The following is a 22,877-nucleotide window of genomic DNA, read 5'->3' as shown; positions in this document are numbered from 1 at the left end:
CTTACTGGCTTGCCCCAGAAATTCCGGGCAGCTTCCAACATATATAAAAACATAATAATACATTAAACATTTTTAAAAAATCTTCCCTGTACAGGATTGCCCTCAGACGGCTCGGGGGTCGGATAACTCCATGCCCTCCAATAAAATTTTAAGTTTCTTCTCCCATTAGATTCACAAAATGTTTAGGGGTATGCGTACCCCTGCATACCCCCGGAAAAGTACTGCTTATTATTATTATTATTATTATTATTAAAATGTATGTAACGCCCTTCATCCAAAGATCACAGGAAGTTTACGGTATAAAAACACAGAAACACATAACATAAAAACAAATAAAACAATAATCCCCCTCACTTTAAAAGGCCACGGATTGTGTAATTAGCCCAAGGCCTGGGAGAAGAGGGATGTTTTCACTGGGCGTCTAAAGATTTGCAGTGAAGGTGAGCCTTCTTGGGGAGTGCATTTCACATATGGTGAGTCACTGCAGAAGAGGCCTGTTCTGATGTATATTTTGCTCTAGGAGGCTTTGTTTGGTCAGAATCGAGTATACACTTCCCAAGTTTATGCTAAATACACTGCATCTGCTAAATGAGCCATCATAGCTGGTGGAGGACTGTGGAAATTTGGGTCCCAGGCTTTTTAGACTCGTCTACCCCTGTGCTATCTGAAACCAAAGGGGTGCATTGCTTGCCAGAGGAGATGCATATTGTATGCAGGTGGTGCTGTGGTCTAAACCATTCAGCCTCTTGGGCTTGCTGATTGGAAGGATGGTGGTTCGAATCCCCGTGACAGAGTGAGCTCCCGTTGCTCTGTGCCAGCTCCTGCCAACCTAGAAGTTCAAAAGCAAACCAGCGCAAGTAGATAAATAGGTACTGCTTTGGCGGGAAGGTAAATTGCATTTCCGTGCGCTCTGACATCTGTCACGGTGTTCCATTGCACCAGAAGCGGTTTAGTCCTGATGGCCACATGATCCGGAAAGCTGTCTGCAGACAAACGCCAGCTCCCTCGGCCTGAAAGCGAGATGAGCACCGCAACCCCATAGTCGCCTTTGACTGGACTGAACCATCCAGGGGTCCTTTACCTTTATCTTTTTATATTGGCATTACAGTCAGCTCTCCCCCCCCCCATTGTTACGTACTTAAGTGTGATTGACAATTACAATGCGCTGTATGCAGTGTGTCCTTAAAAGACTGCTTTGAAGCTGTAGCTAGCGCACGTTGTGGCTGCCCACTTCCTTTTGCTTACGAGTATGAAATGAACATGCCGCCACCGGCTGCTTTTTTCGCTTCCGGGCCTAGTTCAAAGCACCGGCGGTTAGCCTTAAAGACCTTTATAGCCTGTGTATGTTGTACCAGAGGCTGCCTTATCACTTATAAACTCTTTAGGGGAGGTGAAATCCTGCCCAAGATTCTGTCTCCTGCCAACACATGGAGCAGGGCTGTGGAGACAGCGCAAGACCGTGACTCACTTCCTAAGGTGTCCCGATAGAGTTGGACTTGCAGCTTCTTTCCAAGGCTATCCTGTGCAGGTGCGTGTTGTATCTTTAGGGTATTATCATCTGTGATCCATGTTAATATGCTTGCAGGTTTGATCCCTGTATGGGCCAGCTGCATGTTCCTTCATTGCAGAGGGTCAGAACAGATGATCCTCAGGATCAGTGCTTTTAATATATATATATATGTTTAGGGGTAATTTCATTTTTACTGGAGAAAATCACCATTTTATAGTTCAAATCAGGGGAAATAAATACAGTAAATGGACAGGGGTAGGAATGCAACTCCTTCACCTTGCTAGAGAAGAAACTAAAACAATTTTTTAAAAAAGTTTTTTCTCCCGTTAGATTCACAAAATGTTTAGGGCTATGTGTACCCCTGCTCCCCCCCCCCCCCGAGAAAAGCAGTGCTCAGGATCCCTCCCAATTCTGTGATTCGATGTAGCAATGGCATAGTTCCATTTGTATCTAGGTATGATTTTATCCAGTGCTTTTTTTTTTCCTTTAAAAAAATGTTTAGGGGTACTCTCCTTTTGACTCAAGAAAATCACCATTTCGTAGTTCAAATTGGGGGAAATCAATACAGTAAATGGGCAAAAGTGCAAAGATTCACAAAATGTTTAGGGGCATGCGTACCCCTGTGCCCCCCCCCCAGAAAAAAGCACTGATTTTATCAAGAAGTGCTAAGCTGCTTTGAAGTCGAATGTGGGGCAAATGACCGGGTGTCACTGACCCCTGTCTCCTTGTGTCTCTACATGTGGGAAGGTGTGTCACAATAATTCATTGCATTAGGATTTCCACACCTCCAGCTCCCTGCAGGTAGCAGGCAGTGGAGTATAAGGGGGGGGGCGGGTTGCCAAGAAGGGGGAGGACACAGAAATGCCTTCACAGCTAGCACCATTTTAATGGATTTCTAGCCCACCTCTGAAGGTGTATGTTCTCCCAAGCCAGATTACAACAGATCAATACAAGTCGACGTTAAAAGCCTAAAATTTAAAATGGGATTTTCTAAAATAACCTAACATTAAAATAGCAGTACATAAAACAGTCATTAAATATCACAACCATTAAATCATCCAAATGTAAAACAGAAAGAATAAGTATTTAAGGCTTTTCTAAGGCCGACAGGACGTGGGTGGCGCTGTGGGTTAAACCACAGAGCCTAGGACTTGCTGATCAGAAGGTTGGCGGTTCGAATCCCTGTGACGGGGTGAGTGTCCATTGCTTGGTCTCAGCTCCTGCCAACCTAGCAGTTTGAAAGCCAATCAAAGTGCGAGTAGATAAATAGGTACCGCTCCAGTGGGAAGGTTTCTGTGCGCTGCACTGGTTCGCCAGAAGCGGCTTAGTCATGCTGGCCACATGACCCGGAAACTGTACGCCAGCTCCCTCGGCCAATAAAGCGAGATGAGATGAGTGCCACAACCCCAGAATTGGTCACGACTGGTTCTAATGGTCAGGGGTCCCTTTACCTTTTTAAGGCCGACAGAGCATGCGGGGGGGGGGTGGAGAGGGAAATGTCATACGAATTTCCCTCAGGAGGCTATTTCAGAGATAAGGGGCCCAATTCAGAGGAGGCCCTGTGATGCAATGATGTTGTGCCAGCCATTGGTGTATTTTAAAAAATGTTATCAGGGAGGCATGGGTGCAGGGAGAGGCACAGTTTGGCAGTGCGCATGTGCTCCCTGTTATGCATAACTGGGTGTGAATTTTGCAAACTGGGCACTCAGGTAGACTGTAAGTGTTAAATCTGAATTCATAGAGCTGTATTGTGCAATGGTAATGATGAGATTCTTAGGAGAGGCAGTATGGTCAGAGCAGGGGTAGCCAACATGGTGCCCTCCAGAGTCCAGACATGGCTAGAATCCAGCGTCCACCAGCACCATGTACCTATTAGTTGGGTTGATAGGAATTGTAGTCCAACAATAATCTGGAGAGCACCAGGTTTAAACTTCCACTCAGCCAAAGAGCAAACTCATTACTGTGGTACCTCAGTTTACGAACAGTCCTGTTTATGAACTGTTCGGTTTACGAACTCCGCAAAACTGGAAGTAGTGTTCCAGTTTGCGAACTTTGCCTCGGTCTACGAACGGAAGCTGAACGGTGGAAGGGCACCGGTGGCGGGAGGCCTCGTTAGGGAAAGCGCGCTTTGTTTTAAGAATGGTTTCAGTTTAAGAACGGACTTCAGGAACGGATTAAGTTCGTAAACCGTGGCACCACTGTATCTGTCACCATTAGCCTGCCTCAGAGGAGAGTTTTGAAGATAAAATGGATGGCTGGAGAACATGGATGCTGCCTTGAACCTCTTAGGGGAAAGGGGGGGTAGACAGACAGACAGACAGTCAAAATTGAAAAGAAAAACTGGATGTATGTTTCCAAAATATAAGATAAAAAACTACATACAGCAACAGTGTTTTGTGTTGTGTAGACTCCTATGATGTAAGTCATGGGCCCCGCCTGCTAGCCTGCTCCCTAAAAGATCACTGGTTTGCTCATTTCTATATACAGTGGTACCTCAGGTTACATACGCTTCAGGTTACATACACTTCAGGCTACAGACTCCGCTAACCCAGAAATAGTGCTTCAGGTTAAGAACTTTGCCCCAGGATGAGAACAGAAATAATGTTCCGGCGGTGCGGCGGCAGCAGGAGGCCCCATTAGCTAAAGTGGTGCTTCAGGTTAAGAACAGTTTCAGGTTAAGTACGGACCTCCGGAACGAATTAAGTACTTAACCCGAGGTACCACTGTATAGGGTGCCTACATTCTGCATGGACTGGTTTGCATGGCATCATTTGCAAATGCCTTTAGATACCTATTAGGTCCATAAGTTACCATATAGCATATATTCAACACAAAAAACAGTGGCAATTTGTTGTTGACAAAGGATAACTGGACATATAAAGGGCCCCATTACCTTCAGTAGCTTAGGGCCTCATCAAACCTAAATCCGGCCCTGAAGGCATCCTAACTTGAACTGGGAGTACACTCCTTGACCATGCAAGGTAATGCAGAGCCTGCGTCTATGGTTGAGCCGAGCCGGCTTGAGGGTTTGTTGACTTGGAAGGCCCTGGAGCCCCCAAACGCAGCTCCGTCAAGCTGCGGCTCCATAACTTTTCTACTAGTTTGGAGGCCTGACGAGAGGCAGCAGGCAGAAAATGGCAGCTGCCTTCATTGGCTGCCTTGCCACCCTCCTACATAGTGACCTTTGGAGCTGCTGCTGGGAAACGCAAGCCCCACCCTCTTCTCCCGAAGGGGCACTTTGTGACGCTCGTGCGGTTTGCAATATTAACCAGGTAGCCTCAGGAGGCCCCTGAGAGCCAGGCAGCAGCTTCTGAGCAGAGCTGGCCTCTCCCAGATGATGTCCAGTGAGAGGTTAATGGGGTGAGTTAACCTGCGTGAATGTACTTGTGCAGCCAGGCTAAGCTCTGTGCAAGTCCATAGGATTAGGCAATCCATTCGCTTTATAAATGGGCATTAGCTCAGGGTCACCGAGAGAGAGAGATGCTGATGCGACAAGTCCTTGTGGTATTGGAGCTGCAGCACTTTTTACTGGGCACACACCCATGGGATCATGGGCACAAATACTTCCCTCCCCATGCAGAGTCAGATGCTCATTGAATACCCACGAACAGCATGAAACTCACTGTGAGATAATAATAATAATAATAATAATAATAATAATAATAATAATAATAATAATATATTTATACCCCCACCCATCTGGTCAGGCCTCCCCAGGCACTCTGGGCAGCTTCCAACAAAACACTTAAATACAATAACCTATTAAACATTAAAAGCTTCCCTAAACTTCAGATGTCTTCTAAAAGTTTGGTAGTTATTTTTCTCTTTGACATCTGGTGGGAGGGCGTTCCACAGGGCAGGCGCCACTACCGAGAAGGCCCTCTGCTTGGTTCCCTGTAACTTGGCTTCTCACAGCGAGGGAGCCGCCAGAAGGCCCTAGGCGTTGGACCTCAATGTCTAGGCAGAACAATGTAGGTGGAGACGCTCCTTCAGGTATACTGGACCAAGGCCGTTTAGGGCTTTAAAGGTCAGCACCAACACTTTGAATTGTGCTCGGAAACGTATTGGGAGCCAATGTAGGTCTTTCAAGACCGGTGTTATATGGTCTCGGCGGCCACTCCCAGTCACCAGTCTAGCTGCCGCATTCTGGATTAGTTGTAGTTTCTGGGTCACCTTCAAAGGTAGCCCCAAATAGAGCGCATTGCAGTAGTCCAAGCGGGAGATAACTAGAGCATGCACCACTCTGGCGAGACAGTCTGCGGGCAGATAGGATCTCAGCCTGTGTACTAGGTTGAGCTGGTGAGAGAAGTGTATAACCAACCGGGCATCGTGGAACATTATTTGTATTTATGTGTGCAGCTCCCCTAGTGCGTATGAAAACCTCTCTGTGTGTGGCTTGGAGGCACACACTCATTCTCTCATTTTCCCTGCCTGTAAACGGGCCATTTGTACCAATGGACGTAAATTGTGGCACAACAGCATAATTTGTATCCTCACTTCCTGGGTGCGCATTTACCTTTCTGAACATTGCCCGTGTGTGTGAGCTTCAACAATCTCTCCCTCTCATTACAATCTCACACAGGGAGCTCTTCCAAGAGGGCTGTGTGTCCCTTTGGAATAAGATCTTCCTGCTTCTTCCCACTCTTACTACCGGTTATGTATTCAGTGGTTTCTGTTTGTCTGAGCTTGAGTCTGGACTAAGGATTCTGAGCTCCTGTGCTCTGATTCGATACATGATATCCAGTCACAGAACATTTCAGGATTTGCACCTTTGCCATTGGCCCTTGAACTCTGAGTTGTGATTCGCAGCTTGGAAGTTTAGACAGCCAATCATGTTAGGAGTGGGAGTGGCCCAGGCTTTCAGGAATGTATATAAGCAGTTGCTTTGCCCCTGTTTCCCAGTTATGTAGTTCAATAAAGGTTCTTGCTGTTATCACTGTTATCACTTCACTACCTATAAACTTACACTTTACTACCCAAATCTAAAGTGGCCTACCTTACTGTGCCTCAGGATAAGCCTTGCACTGCGCATGTATGTCTAAACCATACGTTTTCCTAGCCAAATGTCTCCCAAGACAGAAGGATGTCAACAACAACAAGAAATTGGCAATCCCTTAAGGATGAGCTCTGTGGGTAAAGATATTATGCATAAAAACAAGCCTCTTTCAGTGTGTCGCAAATGATACAAGGTTAGATGCACATATTTTGTTCTTGGTTATTTGTACAGTCTTGGAATACATGTACTCTTCACTTCTGAGCAGTGACAAGTTCCAGGGATAAGGCTACACGGTGTCCTTGTAGTGTTTGCTTTATTTATAAGCAAGCAGAGCAGAGCAATTTGGAAGGAAACAGCTCTCTCCCCACAGCTGGCAGCAGCTGACACATCCCAAACTCTAAACAGGTATCTCATTCCAAAGGCTGAAAAGGGATCCTCAGCTATCAGGAGAACAGCTCCTATAATTAGCTCTGTTTGAAGATGTATCCACTTATTATCCTGGATAATTAGTCTGTCATCTGCTGAACAACAGATAAGTCACCCAGCATCCATAACAGTATTATTAGGGGATACACCATAGATCCGTGTTTATGTATCTAGGGATTTGGTCATCAGTAAGCGCGCCGGTTTGGGAGACTCAGAGAATCATTCCCCCTTTTCCAGAACTGAAGTAAGAAGAAGACCAACTTGGGAGTTCTCACTCCCTTTGATCTTTCCTGATAGGTTCCAAACCCAATAGTTTCCAATAGTCTCTGAGATTTTCTATTGTCCAGGTTACAAAAGCAGCATCCAAACTATCTGTTTGTCACACCACTCCTGTGTGCTTGGTGAAGCAGGACACAGGTAATCTCCTGTCCTGATCAAGGTTTGTCCTGTTTTGCAAACAAAAGTCATCTTTCTAACAAGCCGTTCAGAACCCAGCAGTCTCTCCCTGCCCCAGTTAAGCTCATGATACTTGTGGGGTCAAGAAGCAAAAGGAATCCAGTCGCTCAGCTTCAGTGGTCCATCTACACCAGGGTGACCAAGACCGTTTCAGTGCCAAAACGGAGCTTGAAACTGAATCAAAAGGGATCCAGATCCTCAAAGCAACTTTGAAGTTACCGTAATCTTCCACCACCTTCTTGAGCCCCTTGCCCCCAAAGTGACATTTGTGAATTGGCTATGGTTTCTTAATTCTCTGGGGTCCGGGATTTTTGATGGGGGGCGGGCTTTTGTTAGCAGGGGGCAGAACATTAGATTTGTATTGATTTAAGAGACAGCGTCCTCCCTGCCCCCCTGGCTATGCCCATGGGTCCAGGGAAATTCTTTTAGGAAAGGGGTGCTGGCACTCTGCCCCTCAAAACGCACACATGCAATGAAGCATTAATTGCTCCCTGGACACTTTATCAGGAGCATCTGTGGCGTCTAATTCCATGCAAATCTAAGCATTTTTCTCCTCAATGCACCTAACGGGTTTGTCACAAGCCTATGGTCGCTCCCAAATCACTTCATGCTACCACCACACTGAAAATCTCCTTCAGGTGACTACTTTAGGGTGTAACTGTGATGGCCATGAGTGTGACTGTGAGTGCCCAGGGCCGTGGGTGCCATGCAGCGTGCATGGCCCAGGCACCGAAATATGTGGGTGCCTGGCCCCTTCATGGGGAATTTTGTGGGTGCCCTAGCACCCAGGGCCCCAGGGAGTTGGCACCTAATAATTATTTCTTTTTTTGATTTTTTTAATTTGATTTTACAAATTCATTCACACTCATAATCACAAATAATAAAATTACACAAGATTCTTCCGAATCTCAATATTTCCCTCCTCCCCTCTGTGGGTTCTTAAGTTAACTTTTTCAACTGCATATTATAAATCCTCCTAACTTTCAGTCCTCCACTGTATCCCAAGTCTATGTATCATTACAAGAGTTATTTAAGACCTGCCAAAGAGTTCAAGTGTTTATAGTGGTTTCTCAAATATACAGTACAGTCATACCTTGGGTTGAAGTAGCTTCAGGATCAATATTTTCGGGTTGCACTCCGCGGCGACCTGGAAGTAACGGAGCGCGTTACTTCCAGGCTTCGCCGCTCGCACATGTGCAGACGCTCAAATGACATCACACGCATGCAAGGAAGCAGCGAATTGCAACCTGCACATGTGCAGACACACAGACGCGGGTTGCGTTCGCTTCAGGATGCGAATGGGGCTCCGGAACGGATCCCGTTCACATCCAGAGGTTGTTGCTGTTTAGTCGTTTAGCCGTGTCCGACTCTTCGTGACCCCCTGGACCAGAGCACACCAGGCACCCCTGTCTTCCACTGCCTCCCACAGTTTGGTCAAACTCATGCTGGTAGCTTCAAGAACACTGTCCCACCATCTCCTCCTCTGTCGTCCCCTTCTCCTTGTGCCCTCCATCTTTCCCAACATCAGGGTCTTTTCCAGGGAGTCTTCTCTTCTCATGAGGTGGCCAAAGTCTTGGAGGGACAGTGTTCTCGAAGCTACCAGCATGAGTTTGACCAAACTGCGGGAGGCAGGAGTGCCTAGAGTGCTCTGCTCCATGGGGTCACGAAGAGTCAGACACGACTAAACGACTAAACTACAACAACAACGTGCTCTTGCCCGTGCTCAGTCAGACTTGTCTCAGGATCTCAGCACTTGTGCTATCACTGCCATCGCCTGCAGGCCCTCAAAACACCAGGGAGTTCTGTGGGCTGCACAGTGTCAGGGAGCATGCCTGCTTGGGAGTGATCCTGTTTCATAATGAGACCAGGGCTGTGGCTGGAGCACTGACCATATCGGCTGGAAAATCCCCCAGAGCATTCAGGAATCCACCAGGTCCCATACATCTCGGTTAAGGGTAGCCAAATTTTGTGCGACTGCCATAAAACTTAGGGAACAAGCTGTGCTATCATAATGATTAAGGCCTTAAATGATAATTTTGGGTTATATGTTAGCGACTAAGTTTTAATTTATATATTCTTTAACTGTTGCTATATCCATAGCTGTCAACTTTTCCCTTTTCTTGTGAGGAATCCTATTCGGAATAAGGGAATTTCCCTTTAAAAAAGGGAAACATTGACTGCTATGGCTATATCGGTATTGTCCCTGTTATAGTAAAGGTAAAGGTAAAGGGACCCCTGACCATTAGGTCCAGTCGTTACCGACTCTGGGGTTGCGGTGCTCATCTCACTTTATTGACCGAGGGAGCCGGCGTGCAGTGCACGGAAACGCCTTTTACCTTCCCGCCGGACTGGTACCTATTTATCTACTTGCACTTTGACGTGCTTTCGAACTGCTAGGTTGTCCCTGTTATACCTAACCCAAATTCAAATGTATCCCTATTGTGTTTTATGACTTCCTTGATAACTTATGACTTCATTGGAACTTTATGACTTACTTGGAACTGGTCTGTGACCGAAATAATAAAATTCATTCATTCATCTCGGGGGGGGGGGGGGCAGACCATCTTAATGGATCCTCCACCCTAGAGGAGGAGATACTGCCACATCCAGGCATCTCAGCAGGGATGGATTTGCCCATAGCAACAAACTCCCCGCAATCCCTGCTGCTAACAAGTCCTTCCTTTCCTGCTCTGTTGGGTTGCCTGCATCACCACTAAGCATAGTGTGGAATTCTGCATACAACAGCTTTCCATAAGCCACTGCAATGACCTGGAAAAGGCATGGTTGTTGTGGCAGGCAGAAGGCTGATTTGCACGACATTCAGTCAGTGAGTCAGTCATTCAATCAATCAATCAATCAATCAATCAATCAATCAATCAATCATTGCCCTTCCTTCTTCCCTGACAGGGACTCAAGGCAGTTTACTGATAAAATAAGAATAATCAACACATGATTGGCCATTCCTGCACTTTAATACTTTCTGTGGACTTGCCAGTTAAGTGCTGATGTGACTTGGCCCTGAGTACCTTTCAGAAGGGAACGCAAGTGGCGCGGTGGGTTAAACCACAGAGCCTAGGGCTTGCCAATCAGAAGGTCGGCGGTTCGAATCCCCATGACGGGGTGAGCTCCCGTTGCTCAGTCCCTGCTCCTGCCAACCTAGCAGTTCGAAAGCACGTCAAAGTTCAAGTAGATAAATAGGTACCGCTCCAGCGGGAAGGTAAACGGTGTTTCCGTGCGCTGCTCTGGTTTGTCAGAAGCGGCTTAGTCATGCTGGCCACACGACCCGGAAGCTGTACGCCGGCTCCCTCGGCCAGTAAAGCAAGATGAGCGCCACAACCCCAGAGTCAGCCACAACTGGACCTGATGGTCAGGGGTTCCTTTACCTTTCAGAAGATTCCACTTTAAAAAGAAAATAAAAGTAGTTTGAAATGTAAAACATCGGTGATATTTTTCAGCTGTGTTAGCTGAACTGTGCCAGGTTATTTGACTTCAACATGGGAACGGCACTGTGGGCAGGTAAAAGGAAGAGACACAACCATGTGCCGAATGATGGAGCAAGCCGGAGAAGAGGTTTCGTTCCTGCAAACCTGCTTTCCCTTTGCCGTGCCTGGGCTTGCTGCTGAATGCCATGAATGCAGTGGCCAGATGTCAGGTGGGAGAAGGGGAGAGGGGTCTGCTTGCATGCAGGGATCAGAGCAAGCAGGAATGCGAGACGGGAGCTGGGGGAGGGGAGGGGAGAAGAGGTGAGTGCTGGCATCCAACTGGCATCCAGTGTCCTTTGGACACATCCCAAGAGGCTCTGTTTGTCTTTCAGAGGGAAAATGGCAGAGAGCTCCCTGTTTGCGCAGCGGCTGCAGGCCATTACTGTAAGTATTCTTCCTCCCTCCACTACCCCTGCCCCACCTGTGCAGAAATGGGGCTCAGGGTCCTCAGACGAGGTCCAGCCTCTGTTGCCCACAGGAACTGCCCCCCATCCCCGTTCCAAAGCTGAGGGAGAGGGGGAGAGGTGGGTGGGAAGGCAGAGTGCCCAGATCTGCCTGCCAGAACTAAGCGATTCTCATAATAATAGTGTAATGTAACTAGGGTGGGGGCGATAGGGGCAACTGCACCAGGCACAACCTGGGCAGAAGGCACAGCTGTCAACGTTTCCCTTCTTTAAGGGAAATTCCCTTATTCCGAATTCCTCGCAAGAAAAGGGAATGTTGACAGCTATGGCAGAAGGGGTGCAGTGCCTGCTATGTATTCACGACCCTCAAAGCCACATTGCAATATGTAATGCTCTACAGTGGTACCTCAGGTTACATACGCTTCAGGTTACATACGCTTCAGGTTACAGACTCCGCTAAACTAGAAATAGTGCTTCAGGTTAAGAACTTTGCTTCAGGATGAGAACAGAAATCGGGCTCTGGCGGCGCGGCGGCAGCAGGAGGCCCCATTAGCTAAAGTGCTGCTTCAGGTTAAGAACAGTTTCAGGTTAAGTACGGACCTCCGGAACGAATTAAGTACTTAACCCGAGGTACCACTGTATTTATCAGTTTGGCATCATTAGGCATTTTTAAAAGGCTGACATGAACTGGCAGGGAGGCTTATTGCGGCAGCTAGGCTGGGCCCAGTGGTGCTTTGTGGGCTGCTCATTTGCCCTATAGCCTAACAATGGCTGTAGGTTGAAAGCACATGACTTCCCCCAAAGGATCCTGGGAACTGCCGTTTAAGCCCTCAAAGAGCTACCATTCACGGCACCCTTAACAAACTACAGTACCCAGGATCCTTTGGGGGAAGTCATGTGCTTTCAACGTATGGTGTGGACACAGACACAGTCAAATGTATTCAGCCGTGGGGATGCTGCTGGTGGGAAGGAGGGTGTTGGTGGCATGTGGCTGGCCAGCTATTGCTGAGGGGATGGCAGATTGTGGGAAATATTTCTAAAAAATTATTTCTGGCTTTACAGCTTCTCATGACTGGCGGTTAAGGTGCAAGCAGCAGGAGCTGTCTATCTTGAGCAGCCTATTTAAAGCACACACCACTAAGAATCCTGGGAACCGTAGTTTACCGCTCATAGAGCTATGATTCCCAGCATCCTTAAGAAACTACTATTCTCAGGATTCTTTGGGGCTGCTTGGAATGTATGATGTGTGTGCACTATGCCTTTAAAGCACATTTGAAGCACATTCCCTCCCCCCTCAAAGAATTATGAGTGCTGTGGTTGCTCAGGGCTGCTGGGAATTGTAGTTTGTGAGGTGCAAACTACCGTGCTCGGGATTCCTTGAGGGAAAGAAGGCGCTTAGAATGTGCTTTGTGAAATATACTCGGAGTCGAGAGTGGATTTCATGCTCTTTATTCAGCTCATAGTGGTGAGGAGGAATGGAAGTTCCCCCAGAATGTCTGCTTTATATACATTATTTACACAATGGGCCCCACGTGATTGGCTAATTCCAGGATTCTCCTGTAGGCCAATCAGGTCACGGATTCACTTCCACCTGGAGCTGGATTGGGTGGCTCCTGTGGACCAATCAGACTGCTGCATTCTGGAGCCTATTGTTCTAGGACCAATCAGACTGCTGCATTCTGAATCCTATTCAACTCAGTACATAACACTTTGAATGCATAATGTATACACAGTCTAGTCCCTGCTCTGTAATATAAGGATAACAGCATTGCCCTCCCTGGGTTGATGTGAGGATTTGAGGGGATTCCGTTTTCAATCCCATTTAAAAAAACATTCCTGCACGCAGGCAGTTCCCCCATTCCACAGGGGCAACTATTTCAGACCCAGCGGCTGTTTACAAACCTATGAGCTGTATCAAAGGCTGCAATTACGCTTGCACAACAGACTTCTGTGCGCACAATAAAACTTTCTATCCTGCTCCTGTTGCCTCAAGCCCCTTGTGCACCCTCAATATCAGGTCCCAGGGGGTGGGGACCCCCTGGATCAGATTTTGGGGCATGTGGGGACATGGGCATAGCCAGGATTTTTGTTAGCAGGGCAGGTTTTTTATGGGGGGGGCAGAACCTCAGTTTGCTATGTATTTTTATTTATTCTTATTGATTGGGGGCAGCTGCCTTCCTGCCCCCCCCCCCAGCTACTCCCATGCACAGGGAGAAGAAATTGAATGAGTGTAACTCTGCTTGCGCAGTTCTGGATACAAGCCCAAGTTCCCTTGAAGGAAAGGAAGCAGCCAGAGGACCCCCTCCATTTAAAATATGATACGATATCTTTATTGTCATTGTCCCATACAGAACAATGAAATTGAAAAAACTACATAAGACATTCAAAAACCCCTAAAAGCTCTGAAACCCCATTTTAAAATACAATATACTTCTACTGAGACTCCTTATACTGTGTTTAAAACCAGAATCGCATTTGGGTAGAAACTGTTTCTCAGGTGGCTAGTCCTGGTCTTTATAACCCTGTACCTTCTTCCAGAAGGCAGAAGCTGAAAGAGATCATTTCCGGGGTTGCGCACTATCCTGCGCTATCTCTGCAGCTTTCTTATGGCACCTGGCAGCATAGATTTGATCTAAGGTGGGAAGAGTGCTACTGAAAAGATGACTTGCAGGGATGAACTTTTGGGGAGTCTTCCTTCCAGTCTCACACGCGCATTCAACTGGGAGAGGCTCTAGTGAAAAACAGCCCCTCTCAAAATACAGTTTTGTATGGCAACCCGTTTTCTCTAGAAGAAAATAGCACGGCCAGAAATGTGATGATTTGTCTGTGGAGTAATGCGTCCACACATAGGGCAGAGAACTTTGGTTTGAAGTTCTTTGAGAAGAAAGCCATGCATTTTGAAGAAGACTTCTGTTTTAAGTCCAATTTAAAGATAAGGAACCATAAGAAGATTTGGAGCCTTGAAGTTCTCCATAATAAGAGTGAGCGGCAGCCTGAGCGAGCCCTCGGGTCACCTGACCACAGTCTTTCCCACTATGAGAGATATATTGTATTTCTATTTAAATGACAGCAGTTGCTTCTGAATTTGCATTGCACATGCAAATTTTATGCAAACTTGTTCCTTGATTATACGCAAGCGGCAAACCTGGTGTGTGCATATCTCTTCTGCCCAGTGATGTGGCTATTGGAAGTGGCCAGGTCCAGTATACCTGCAGGAGCGTCTCTATCCCCATTCTTCTGCCTGGACACTGAGGTCCAGCGCTGAGGGCCTTCTGGCGGTTCCCTCCCTGTGAGAAGTGAGGTTACAGGGAACCAGACAGAGGGCCTTCTCGGTAGTGGCACCCGCCCTGTGGAACGCCCTCCCACCAGATGGCAAAGAGAACAACAACTACAGTACCAGAGTTTTAGAAGACATCTGAAGGCAGCCCTGTTTAGGGAAGCTTTTAATGTTTAATAGGTTATTGTATTTTATTGTTCTGTTGGAAGCCGCCCAGAGTGGCTGGGGAAACCCAGCCAGATGGGTGGGGTATAAATAGTAAATAATAATAAATATAAATAATAATAAATATAAATAAATATAATAATAATAAATATAATAATATAATAATATAATAATATAATAATAATAAATATAATAATATAATAATATAAAAATATAATAATAATAGTAATAATAATAATAATAATAATAATAATAATAATAATAATAATAATTTCAGCCCTTGAATATATTCCCAGCGTTTTTGGATTTGGGCTAAATCTGGGCTGCTTCCCCTCCTCCGTGGGAAACATTGAGCAGGCCTGGTGTAACCTGAGCTGCCATTCCTTTGCTCATCCTGCCTTTGAAACAAATGAATTATTCACCAGGCAATAGCTCCAACCTGAACCAAACAGGAGGAGAGGGATCTGGAGGGCTGCCCAGGCTGGAAGAAGCAGGGGCCGGGCTGGGGTTGATGCCTGTGATGCAGCCCGGCTGTCCTTGTGTTCAGCCCCACGCACACATCCAGATGGGAGATGTTGTCATGAATGGTGCATGCCAGGAAGCGTAGTAAACATTTATTGTTGCGAGAAGTGTTTTGGCAGCTGAGGGATGTTTCTGTGCAGGGAGAGAATCGGGGCAAAGGGAGATGGAGCTACAAACAGCAGTGAGGAGCCTTCAGTACGTGAATACTGGCAGACGCACCCATGACCTTATGCGCACCACAGGGTGTTTTGAGCGCATGCAACATATGCTGGCTTGGTAAACACATTGTCACCTCCATGTAGGCACACACCCAAACACTGCATCAAAATTTGTACCTTTATACTTGGTGATAGGGACGCGGGTGGCGCTGTGGTCTAAACCACTGAGCCTCTTGGGCTTGCTGATCAGAAGGTCGGCGGTTCAAATCCCTGTGACGGGGTGAGCTCCCGTTGCTCAGTCCCAGCTCCTGCCAACTTAGCAGTTTGAAAGCACACCAAAAAGTGCAAGTAGATAAATAGGTACTGCTCCGGCGGGAAGGGAAACAGTGTTTCTGTGCGTTGCTCTGGTTTCGGTGTTCCGTTGCGCCAGAAGCGGCTTAGTCATGTTGGCCACATGAACCGGAAAAACTGTCTGCGGACAAAACCAGCTCCCTCGGCCAGTAAAGCGAGATTAGCGCCGCAACCCCAGAGTCATCTGCGACTGGACTTACAGTAACTGTCAGGGGTCCTTTACCTTTAGCTATTACTTGGCGTGGGTGGCGCTGTGGGTTAAACCACAGAGCCTAGGACTTGCCGATCAGAAGGTCAGCGGTTCGAATCCCCACGATGGGGTGAGCTCCTGTTGCTCGGTCCCTGCTCCTGCCAACCTAGCAGTTTGAAAGCATGCCAAAAAGTGCAAGTAGATAAATAGGTACTGCTCCGGCGGGAAGGTAAACGGTGTTTCCGTGTGCTGCTCTGGTTTTGGTGTTCCGTTGTGCCAGAAGCGGCTTAGTCCTGCTGGCCACATGACCTGGAAAAACTGTCTGTGGAGAAACACCAACTCCCTTGGCCTGTAAAGTGAGATGAACGCCGCAACCCCAGAGTCATCTGCGACTGGACTTAACTATCAGGGGTCCTTTACCTTTACCTTTTACTTGGTGATAATTCATTTGACGTAATGTCCGCTCTTTTAATTGCATATGCCCAGTCACCAAGGAAGATTAGAGCCCTGATTTCATTCATAATTCCAATTAGTCTCCGAAGGGTTGTTTATGCGTAGGGAAGTCTGTTGGCACATACAGATGTTGATTTTAAATGTCAACACAATAGACTGTAAACTCCAGATTCTGCTGGGCACACCCAGGTTGTATAGACGTGGTTGTGTTTGTCTCCAGTGTTCTAATTGAATTATTTGAGATCATTGCAGCCTGGTGCCAAAAAGTAACTATTTTTAAAAAGATGTTTAGATCTACACAGTGTGGATCTTTCATTAACACAGTTAAATCAGTCTGATAATAGCAGCATTATTTGAACCAACGCAGTGCAACCTTCCCCAGCCTAGAGGCTTCCTGATGTTTCTGACTATGACTTACATTAGCTGAAAGGTACAAAACATCAGGAAGACTCATGTAAACAAACCGCCCATATGTAACTCCAGTGCAAATAGCATTTTGATTTTTTTTTATTTTTTGGTATATTAATTCAAAAGCATTAATGATGAACACTTCTAATGATTTCCCTAAACTCTGAAAAACCATGCTGTTGAAAAAAAAACCCGATTGAGAGGTAAATCCAGTCTCTCCAAGAGGATTAGCCTCCTTTGATTGATTGTGACACACACACACTTTCATGGATTGCAGCCCAAAGACGTGGTCTGTGTACCAGTCGTCCTCACAAGGATATGCCGCCGCCTTTTAGGTGCCACGCGGCTACAGAGAGCCCAGCCAAAAGGGGAGGGTAGCAGTAAAGTCTCCCACTTGCTGCACAGAAACCCCCCCCCCCGCCAGGGTCTCTCTCTCCCTCTCTCTCTCTTAAACATCCCCAGGCCCAGACGGGGGGGGGGGCATATGGGCCACTTGGCCCGGGCCTCCGATTCCAAAGGGGGCCTCGGTCAGCATACATTCCCTAAGTATTTTTAAAAAGCACTGTTGTATACAGTGGTACCTCGGGTTACATATGCTTCAGGTTACAGACTCTGCTAACCCAGAAATAGTCCAAGAGTCCCCTTTGTGGTGACTCCAACTTCAGGCAGGTGTCAAGCAGGTGAACCAAAGGCTGACCCGTCATGAGGCTTATTGCCTTACGCTGTTAGCCCAGAAATGGAAGCAAGAAGAAATTCCAACAAAAGAAGAATGGCAGACGAAATTAATGGGCTACAGTGGTACCTCGGGTAACATACGCTTCAGGTTACATACGCATCAGGTTACAGACTCCGCTAACCCAGAAATAGTGCTTCAGGTTTAGAACTTTGCTTCAGGATGAGAACAGAAATCGTGCTCCGGTGGCGCAGCAGCAGCAGGAGGCCCCATTAGCTAAAGTGGTGCTTCAGGTTAAGAACAGTTTCAGGTTAAGAACGGACCTCTGGAACGAATTAAGTACTTAACCCGAGGTACCACTGTATCTATATTTTCCATTTTGTCTTTATATGCAGATACAGTTCAAGCCTTGAAACAAAATTATTTGTCAGCATAACTTTTGTGAAAATTATTTACATACTTATTTATAAGACTTCAGTTATCCCCAGGGTAAAAAGGGGGAGGCACATTATCTACCTGGCCCCAGCCTCTGCCTGGTTCTGAAAGGCCCTGAACATTCTGGTAGGGTTAAGGGGGCAGGCCCTTTGCAGACAGGGCAGTCTCTCCCCACCACCACCCCAACCCGCATCCCCCCCCCCAGGTCTTCCAGCCTTTAAAAGGGGGAGGCGCTGGCACAGTGGCAAGGTGGCGTCTGGGTTGGCATAGATGGGTTTATGGCATAGATAGAGAGCAGCGCAGCGCAGGGCGAGACACAAAGGGGTGGCGGCGGGGGTGGGGCTCTTCTCTGCTGCTCCTCTTGCACCCAGGTGATGCTGCTGCTAAAGGCCGAGGAGGGGCGCCTCTGCTGGGCTTAAGTCCTCGGCGCGGTCGGGCAGGCAGGCACGCCGCTTCGCCTGTCTGCCGCCCACGTGGGCTCGCTCGCGCCCTGCCTCCCACCTCGGCGGCGGCGGCGGCGGCGGGCCCTTTGTCCGCCCCTCTCTCTCTGCAGGGCGGCTCCTGCCTCGCCTCGCCTCCCACCCCTTCGGTCCCCTTTTTGCTTTGCTGCAGGAGCGGCGCAGGCTGCAGGAGCGTATCCTGGCCACCCGCCGGGAGCTGGAGGAGGAGAGACTGCGAGCCCAGCGCCTCAAGGTAACGCCCAGGAGAGGGATGCAGGAATGGATGGACCAGAGGGATGGAGGTTGGGATGCGGGAGTGGGGAGATGAAGGAGGTGAAATGATGGCGGGGTGGAGGGTGCGGTACCACTGTGGGAGGAGGGGGCATGTCAGACCCCAAGATTAAGGTGATTGGGGGCCCTGTTGTAGTTCCCAAAATACCCCTCCCCCCCAAAAAATAGAGCCTGAAATAAGATACTACCAAAAAAGAAGAAGTCCTGGAGTGTCTTAAAAACTAACTCGTGTATAATGGCACATGCTTTTGTGTAGTTTTTTCTTTTCTTGGTCCACCTTGATAAACAAATAGAAAATACTCTGTGCATGTTCATTTAACTCCCCATTGCTTTTGCTCACTTCCTTGGCCCAGTTACCAACTCTCAACCTTACCTACCTCACATGGCTGTTGTGAAGATATAGGAGGAGGTATAAAATGGCTGCAAAATGGAGCTTAGTGCTTGTATCACAGGCATCAAATGTTGGTTCCTTTAACCCCACTAGTGCATCTTTGTTCTATAAAGGATCATATTTTTTCTGCACACCTCCCAGGAAAAAAAAAAATCAGGACAGCTCCAAGGCTTCAACCAATCATAATCTGGCCTGAGAATTGCATGCTTTAATCCCAGCAAAAAACAGCAACAACCTTGCTTCACTTACCAATGTTCTGTACTGGAAATAAACATGTCTAATCAAATTTATAGCCCACATTTAGCAACGAGCTTCACTGGGCATTCTGACACAGTCACTGGGATATGAGCCATGGGTTTGCTTGCAAGTTTTTCCTGTTTTGGCCTGTGTTTTCACAACCTTGTGTGAAAAAGGTGTGCAAGAGGACCACCTATGTGCAGATTTTCATGCCCCTAGAAGCTGAAAGGTGTGGGAGTCAAGTTCTGACTGTGTGGCCCTTTGTGTGCAAATGCTTGCATGGTGCGTGGTGGTTGTGGAGAGAGAGAGAGAGAAAAACGGTGAGGGTTGTGACTGGAGTACATTTGAAGATCCGCACTAGTGGGTGTGTTCAACATCTGCTGTCAACGCCATGTAGCTTCATTATTTATTTATTTTAAAGTATTTCTGAACCGACCTCCATCCTTTACCGGTACTAGGATGGTATGTAAAGAGCATGACTGACAATCCTAGCAAATACAACAATACAATTTTTTAAATAAAAAAATCACCACTAAAATACATTTCCAAGCAGTTGACACAGCCGGCACTGAATATGCTGCAAATATCTGGGCATGTAGCCTGGCGTGAAAAGATTGTACTGTCGGTGCTTCGTGTGTGACTGCTTGCCCATATAGACCTATATGTGCATGTGGTTGAACAAAGATGCAATTCTGGGTATGCGCAGGAATGATCTCATGTGTGCCTGTGCATATATGCATGACTGTAAGCCCATTGTCTTGTCTTGATGTGTCCTGACAGCCCACGTGTCTCTATCGGCGTGAGTGTCCAGTGCAGGATTGCTGACAAATGCATTCTCTGTCTCTCTCTCTCCTCAGAGGAAATCCCTGCGTGATCGTTGGCTGATGGAGGGAACATCCTCACCCACAGACGACAATGATCACTTGTCTTCTGTCTGGGAGGCACAGAATCGCATTCAGGAATTAGAGCAAGATCTGTCCAGGTAGGTGTGTCTTAGGTGATGGCGGGGCAGTGGTGGAGGAGCAGCACTGACAATAACACACCCAAAGGGGCTTCATGGTTTTACCCAGCACAGAGAAGCAGCCGCCTCAGTTTCCTCCCCCTTCTCTTGCCCCTCCCTGTGTCAAATTTTAGATTGTAAGGCCCTCGGGGCAGAGACCTGTCCTCTTCACTCTTTATAAAGCATCTCACATTCTGTTTTTATTTATAAAAGTATTTATAAGCCCCCCCCCTCATGAAACATTAGGGTGGTGTACAACAGGAACATTTAAAACGAGACAAAGCAATCATAAAAATGACTGGCTACCCAAGGAACGTTTTGGGCAAATACTCAGGCTTTTTTGCATATTTTTAAAAAATATTCAAGAGATACCTGAAAGTTAAAAAAATATGAGGACGCTTGCTGAATCTCTGCTGGAAGAGGGACTAGCAATGCTTAAATGCCCATCTCGTAGTGGAGGCCAGTCAGCCGCTGATGGCAATATATACATAAATAGCAACCACAGCCACAATAATGTGCTGTTCCGGCTGAAGCTGCAGATGGAAGCTGATGATGACATCGAGGTCTCTGGAGGACGTGAAGGAGGGATGTTTTGTGGGCACTTTGTGTCCCCCTCATGCCTCTGCATCTTCCTCTTTCCGGAAGAGAAGATGCCTGAGACTAAAAACAACAACAACAACCAACACTCAGGACAGAGAAGCCTGAAACCACTTCCTGGCCTGAGAGAGCTGGAGGGAAGGAGCTCAACGGAGTGATTACTCAGCAAGGCTCCTGAGGATTAAATCACCCTCCAGCAGCAGGAGGAGGAGGAGGAGGAGGGGGAGGAGGAGGGCAGGATCCCCCAGGCAGTGCAAAAGTGACAATTCAGCAAGAGGGGTGGAGAGCCTCCAGCAGCCTGGCTGTAAATGTGGAGGTGGGGGTCTTTTCACACCCAGGCACACAAGCAAGAAGCCAGGATTTGTCTAACCAAAGGATGTCAGAATACAGCACTTGCTCATGAAGGATAGCGCTAAGGTTCAGCTCATAAGGTTACTTAATTCCAAAGGACAAGAGAGCAAATTGTTCCCAGAATAGTGACTGGTGAGTTTAAAATGGGGCTGAAGATTTCTGGCTTAAAACCCCACTCAAAACAATGAAATACATCTGTTGTTCTTGTTGATGTTGTGATTTCTGTCCTGTTGGGTAGCCTAAGGTCCTTCAAAAGCAGATTGCAAAGGGGGAAAGGCAATATGATAAAAACACAACACAGTAATAAATCAACACCAAATCAATAAAGCACAAGTTATTTCAGGCCAGTCCATAGTACTCTTAGTAGCATGCAGATGCATCTAAAAAGCCAGGTCTTAGCCAGCTGGCTAAAGATCAGACAAGAGCAAGCCGGGCAGGTTTCCAGAATGAGGAGGCAACCACCGAGTAGGTCCTGTCTGTTATAGCTGCATGCTATGCTTCCTTTTGCCAAACTTCCTCAGAAGGTTTTAAAATTACGGGGGAAGAGGACAATCTTGAAGGTAGATGTGATATGCTTTCTATGGCCAGTTCCAGTCAACAATCAGACTACTGCATTTTAGATTTGCAGATTCCAAAAGCATGTCAGAAGGAGGCCCCACTAGTCTAGATGTTACCAAGGCATGTGTTGTACTAATCAAGCGCATCAATTTCCTGTGAACAGAGTCCTGGTTTGCACATCTCTGTGTCGCAATAATCATGTGGATCAGGGGTGGGAAATTTGTGGTCTTCCAGATGTTGTTGAACTCTCAACTCTCATCAGCCCCAGCCAGCAGGACCAGTAATGGGGGGCAATGGGAATTGTCGTCCAGCTCTGACCGCAGAACCACATTTTCACCAGCCCTGATGTAGAGATTTGGTCATGGCCACCATTGTTCCCTGTCCTTTCATGGCTGTTCCTCTCTTTTTGAAGCCTCCAAACTCAGATGCAGCAGCTGGATAATCCAGAACTTCACCAGGGACTGCCGCGGCCAGAAGAGCCTGTGAAGGCTTTGAAGGACGTGAAGCGGTCTTCGTTGGATGGCATTGGGAAGGTATGAGTAGTTCCTGATCTCCTCTGTTGTGGAAAATGCAAAACTGCCTGTCAAGCAACCAAGCTTCTTGCCCTTATCGTTGTAGGGAACAGCTTAAATACAGTGGTACCTCAGGTTACATACGCTGATACATACCATCAGGTTACAGACTCCACTAACCCAGAAATAGTGCTTCAGGTGAAGAACTTTGCTTCAGGATGAGAACAGAAATCTGGCTCTGGTGGCGCGGCAGCAGTGGGAGGCCCCTTCAGCTAAAGTGGTGCTTCAGGTTAAGAACAGACCTCTGGAACGAATTAAGTACTTAACCTGAGGTACCACTGTATGTGGAAATCACTTAATTTGCATGTTACGCTCAGCCAAACCATGGCTCGGTAGGAATGTGCAATCATGTGGGGTCCAAGACAGGGGATTGGGGCCACTTTTACTACTCTTTAGTCATTTTGCTGCTGCTTGAGCTAAGCATGGTTTGCCTTTGCATGTTGTCTCAAGCCAGGCTCAAGGCTTAGCACTCTCCAGACTAATCATGTAACCAAGGTTTGTCCCATGATTTATGGCTTGTGGTTTGTCTGGGAG

The 22,877-nt window shown here is 47.2% G+C and overlaps 2 protein-coding genes across 3 annotated transcripts in view; one reads left to right on the top strand and one right to left on the bottom strand.

Annotated features, from left to right (window-relative positions):
- Positions 1-4,424, bottom strand: part of LOC309332210 (afadin- and alpha-actinin-binding protein A-like) — a 101,682-nt gene extending 97,258 nt beyond the window's left edge. Inside the window, exon 1 of the mRNA XM_081845211.1 lies at positions 4,404-4,424. The gene's annotated coding sequence lies outside the window, so the exon portion shown is untranslated. The remainder of the gene's footprint in view (positions 1-4,403) is intronic.
- The window catches only part of PALM3 (paralemmin 3), a 45,799-nt gene that overhangs the window by 10,994 nt on the left and 11,928 nt on the right, over positions 1-22,877 (top strand). Inside the window, exons 1-5 of one of the 2 annotated variants that reach the window (XM_081844941.1) lie at positions 1,367-1,528; positions 11,203-11,254; positions 18,519-18,599; positions 20,123-20,247; positions 22,184-22,304. In XM_081844941.1, the coding sequence (XP_081701067.1) occupies positions 11,210-11,254; positions 18,519-18,599; positions 20,123-20,247; positions 22,184-22,304 (372 nt within the window). In that variant the 5' untranslated portion in view covers positions 1,367-1,528; positions 11,203-11,209. Of the gene's footprint in view, positions 1-1,366; positions 1,529-11,202; positions 11,255-18,518; positions 18,600-20,122; positions 20,248-22,183; positions 22,305-22,877 lie in introns of those variants that run through there. The other variant, XM_081844940.1, reaches the window with a different exon arrangement.

Source organism: Podarcis erhardii (assembly GCF_964252035.2).
Source record: "Podarcis erhardii genome assembly, chromosome: 17".
Taxonomy (NCBI): domain Eukaryota; kingdom Metazoa; phylum Chordata; class Lepidosauria; order Squamata; family Lacertidae; genus Podarcis; species Podarcis erhardii.
This window is presented reverse-complemented; position numbering and strand designations above follow the sequence as displayed.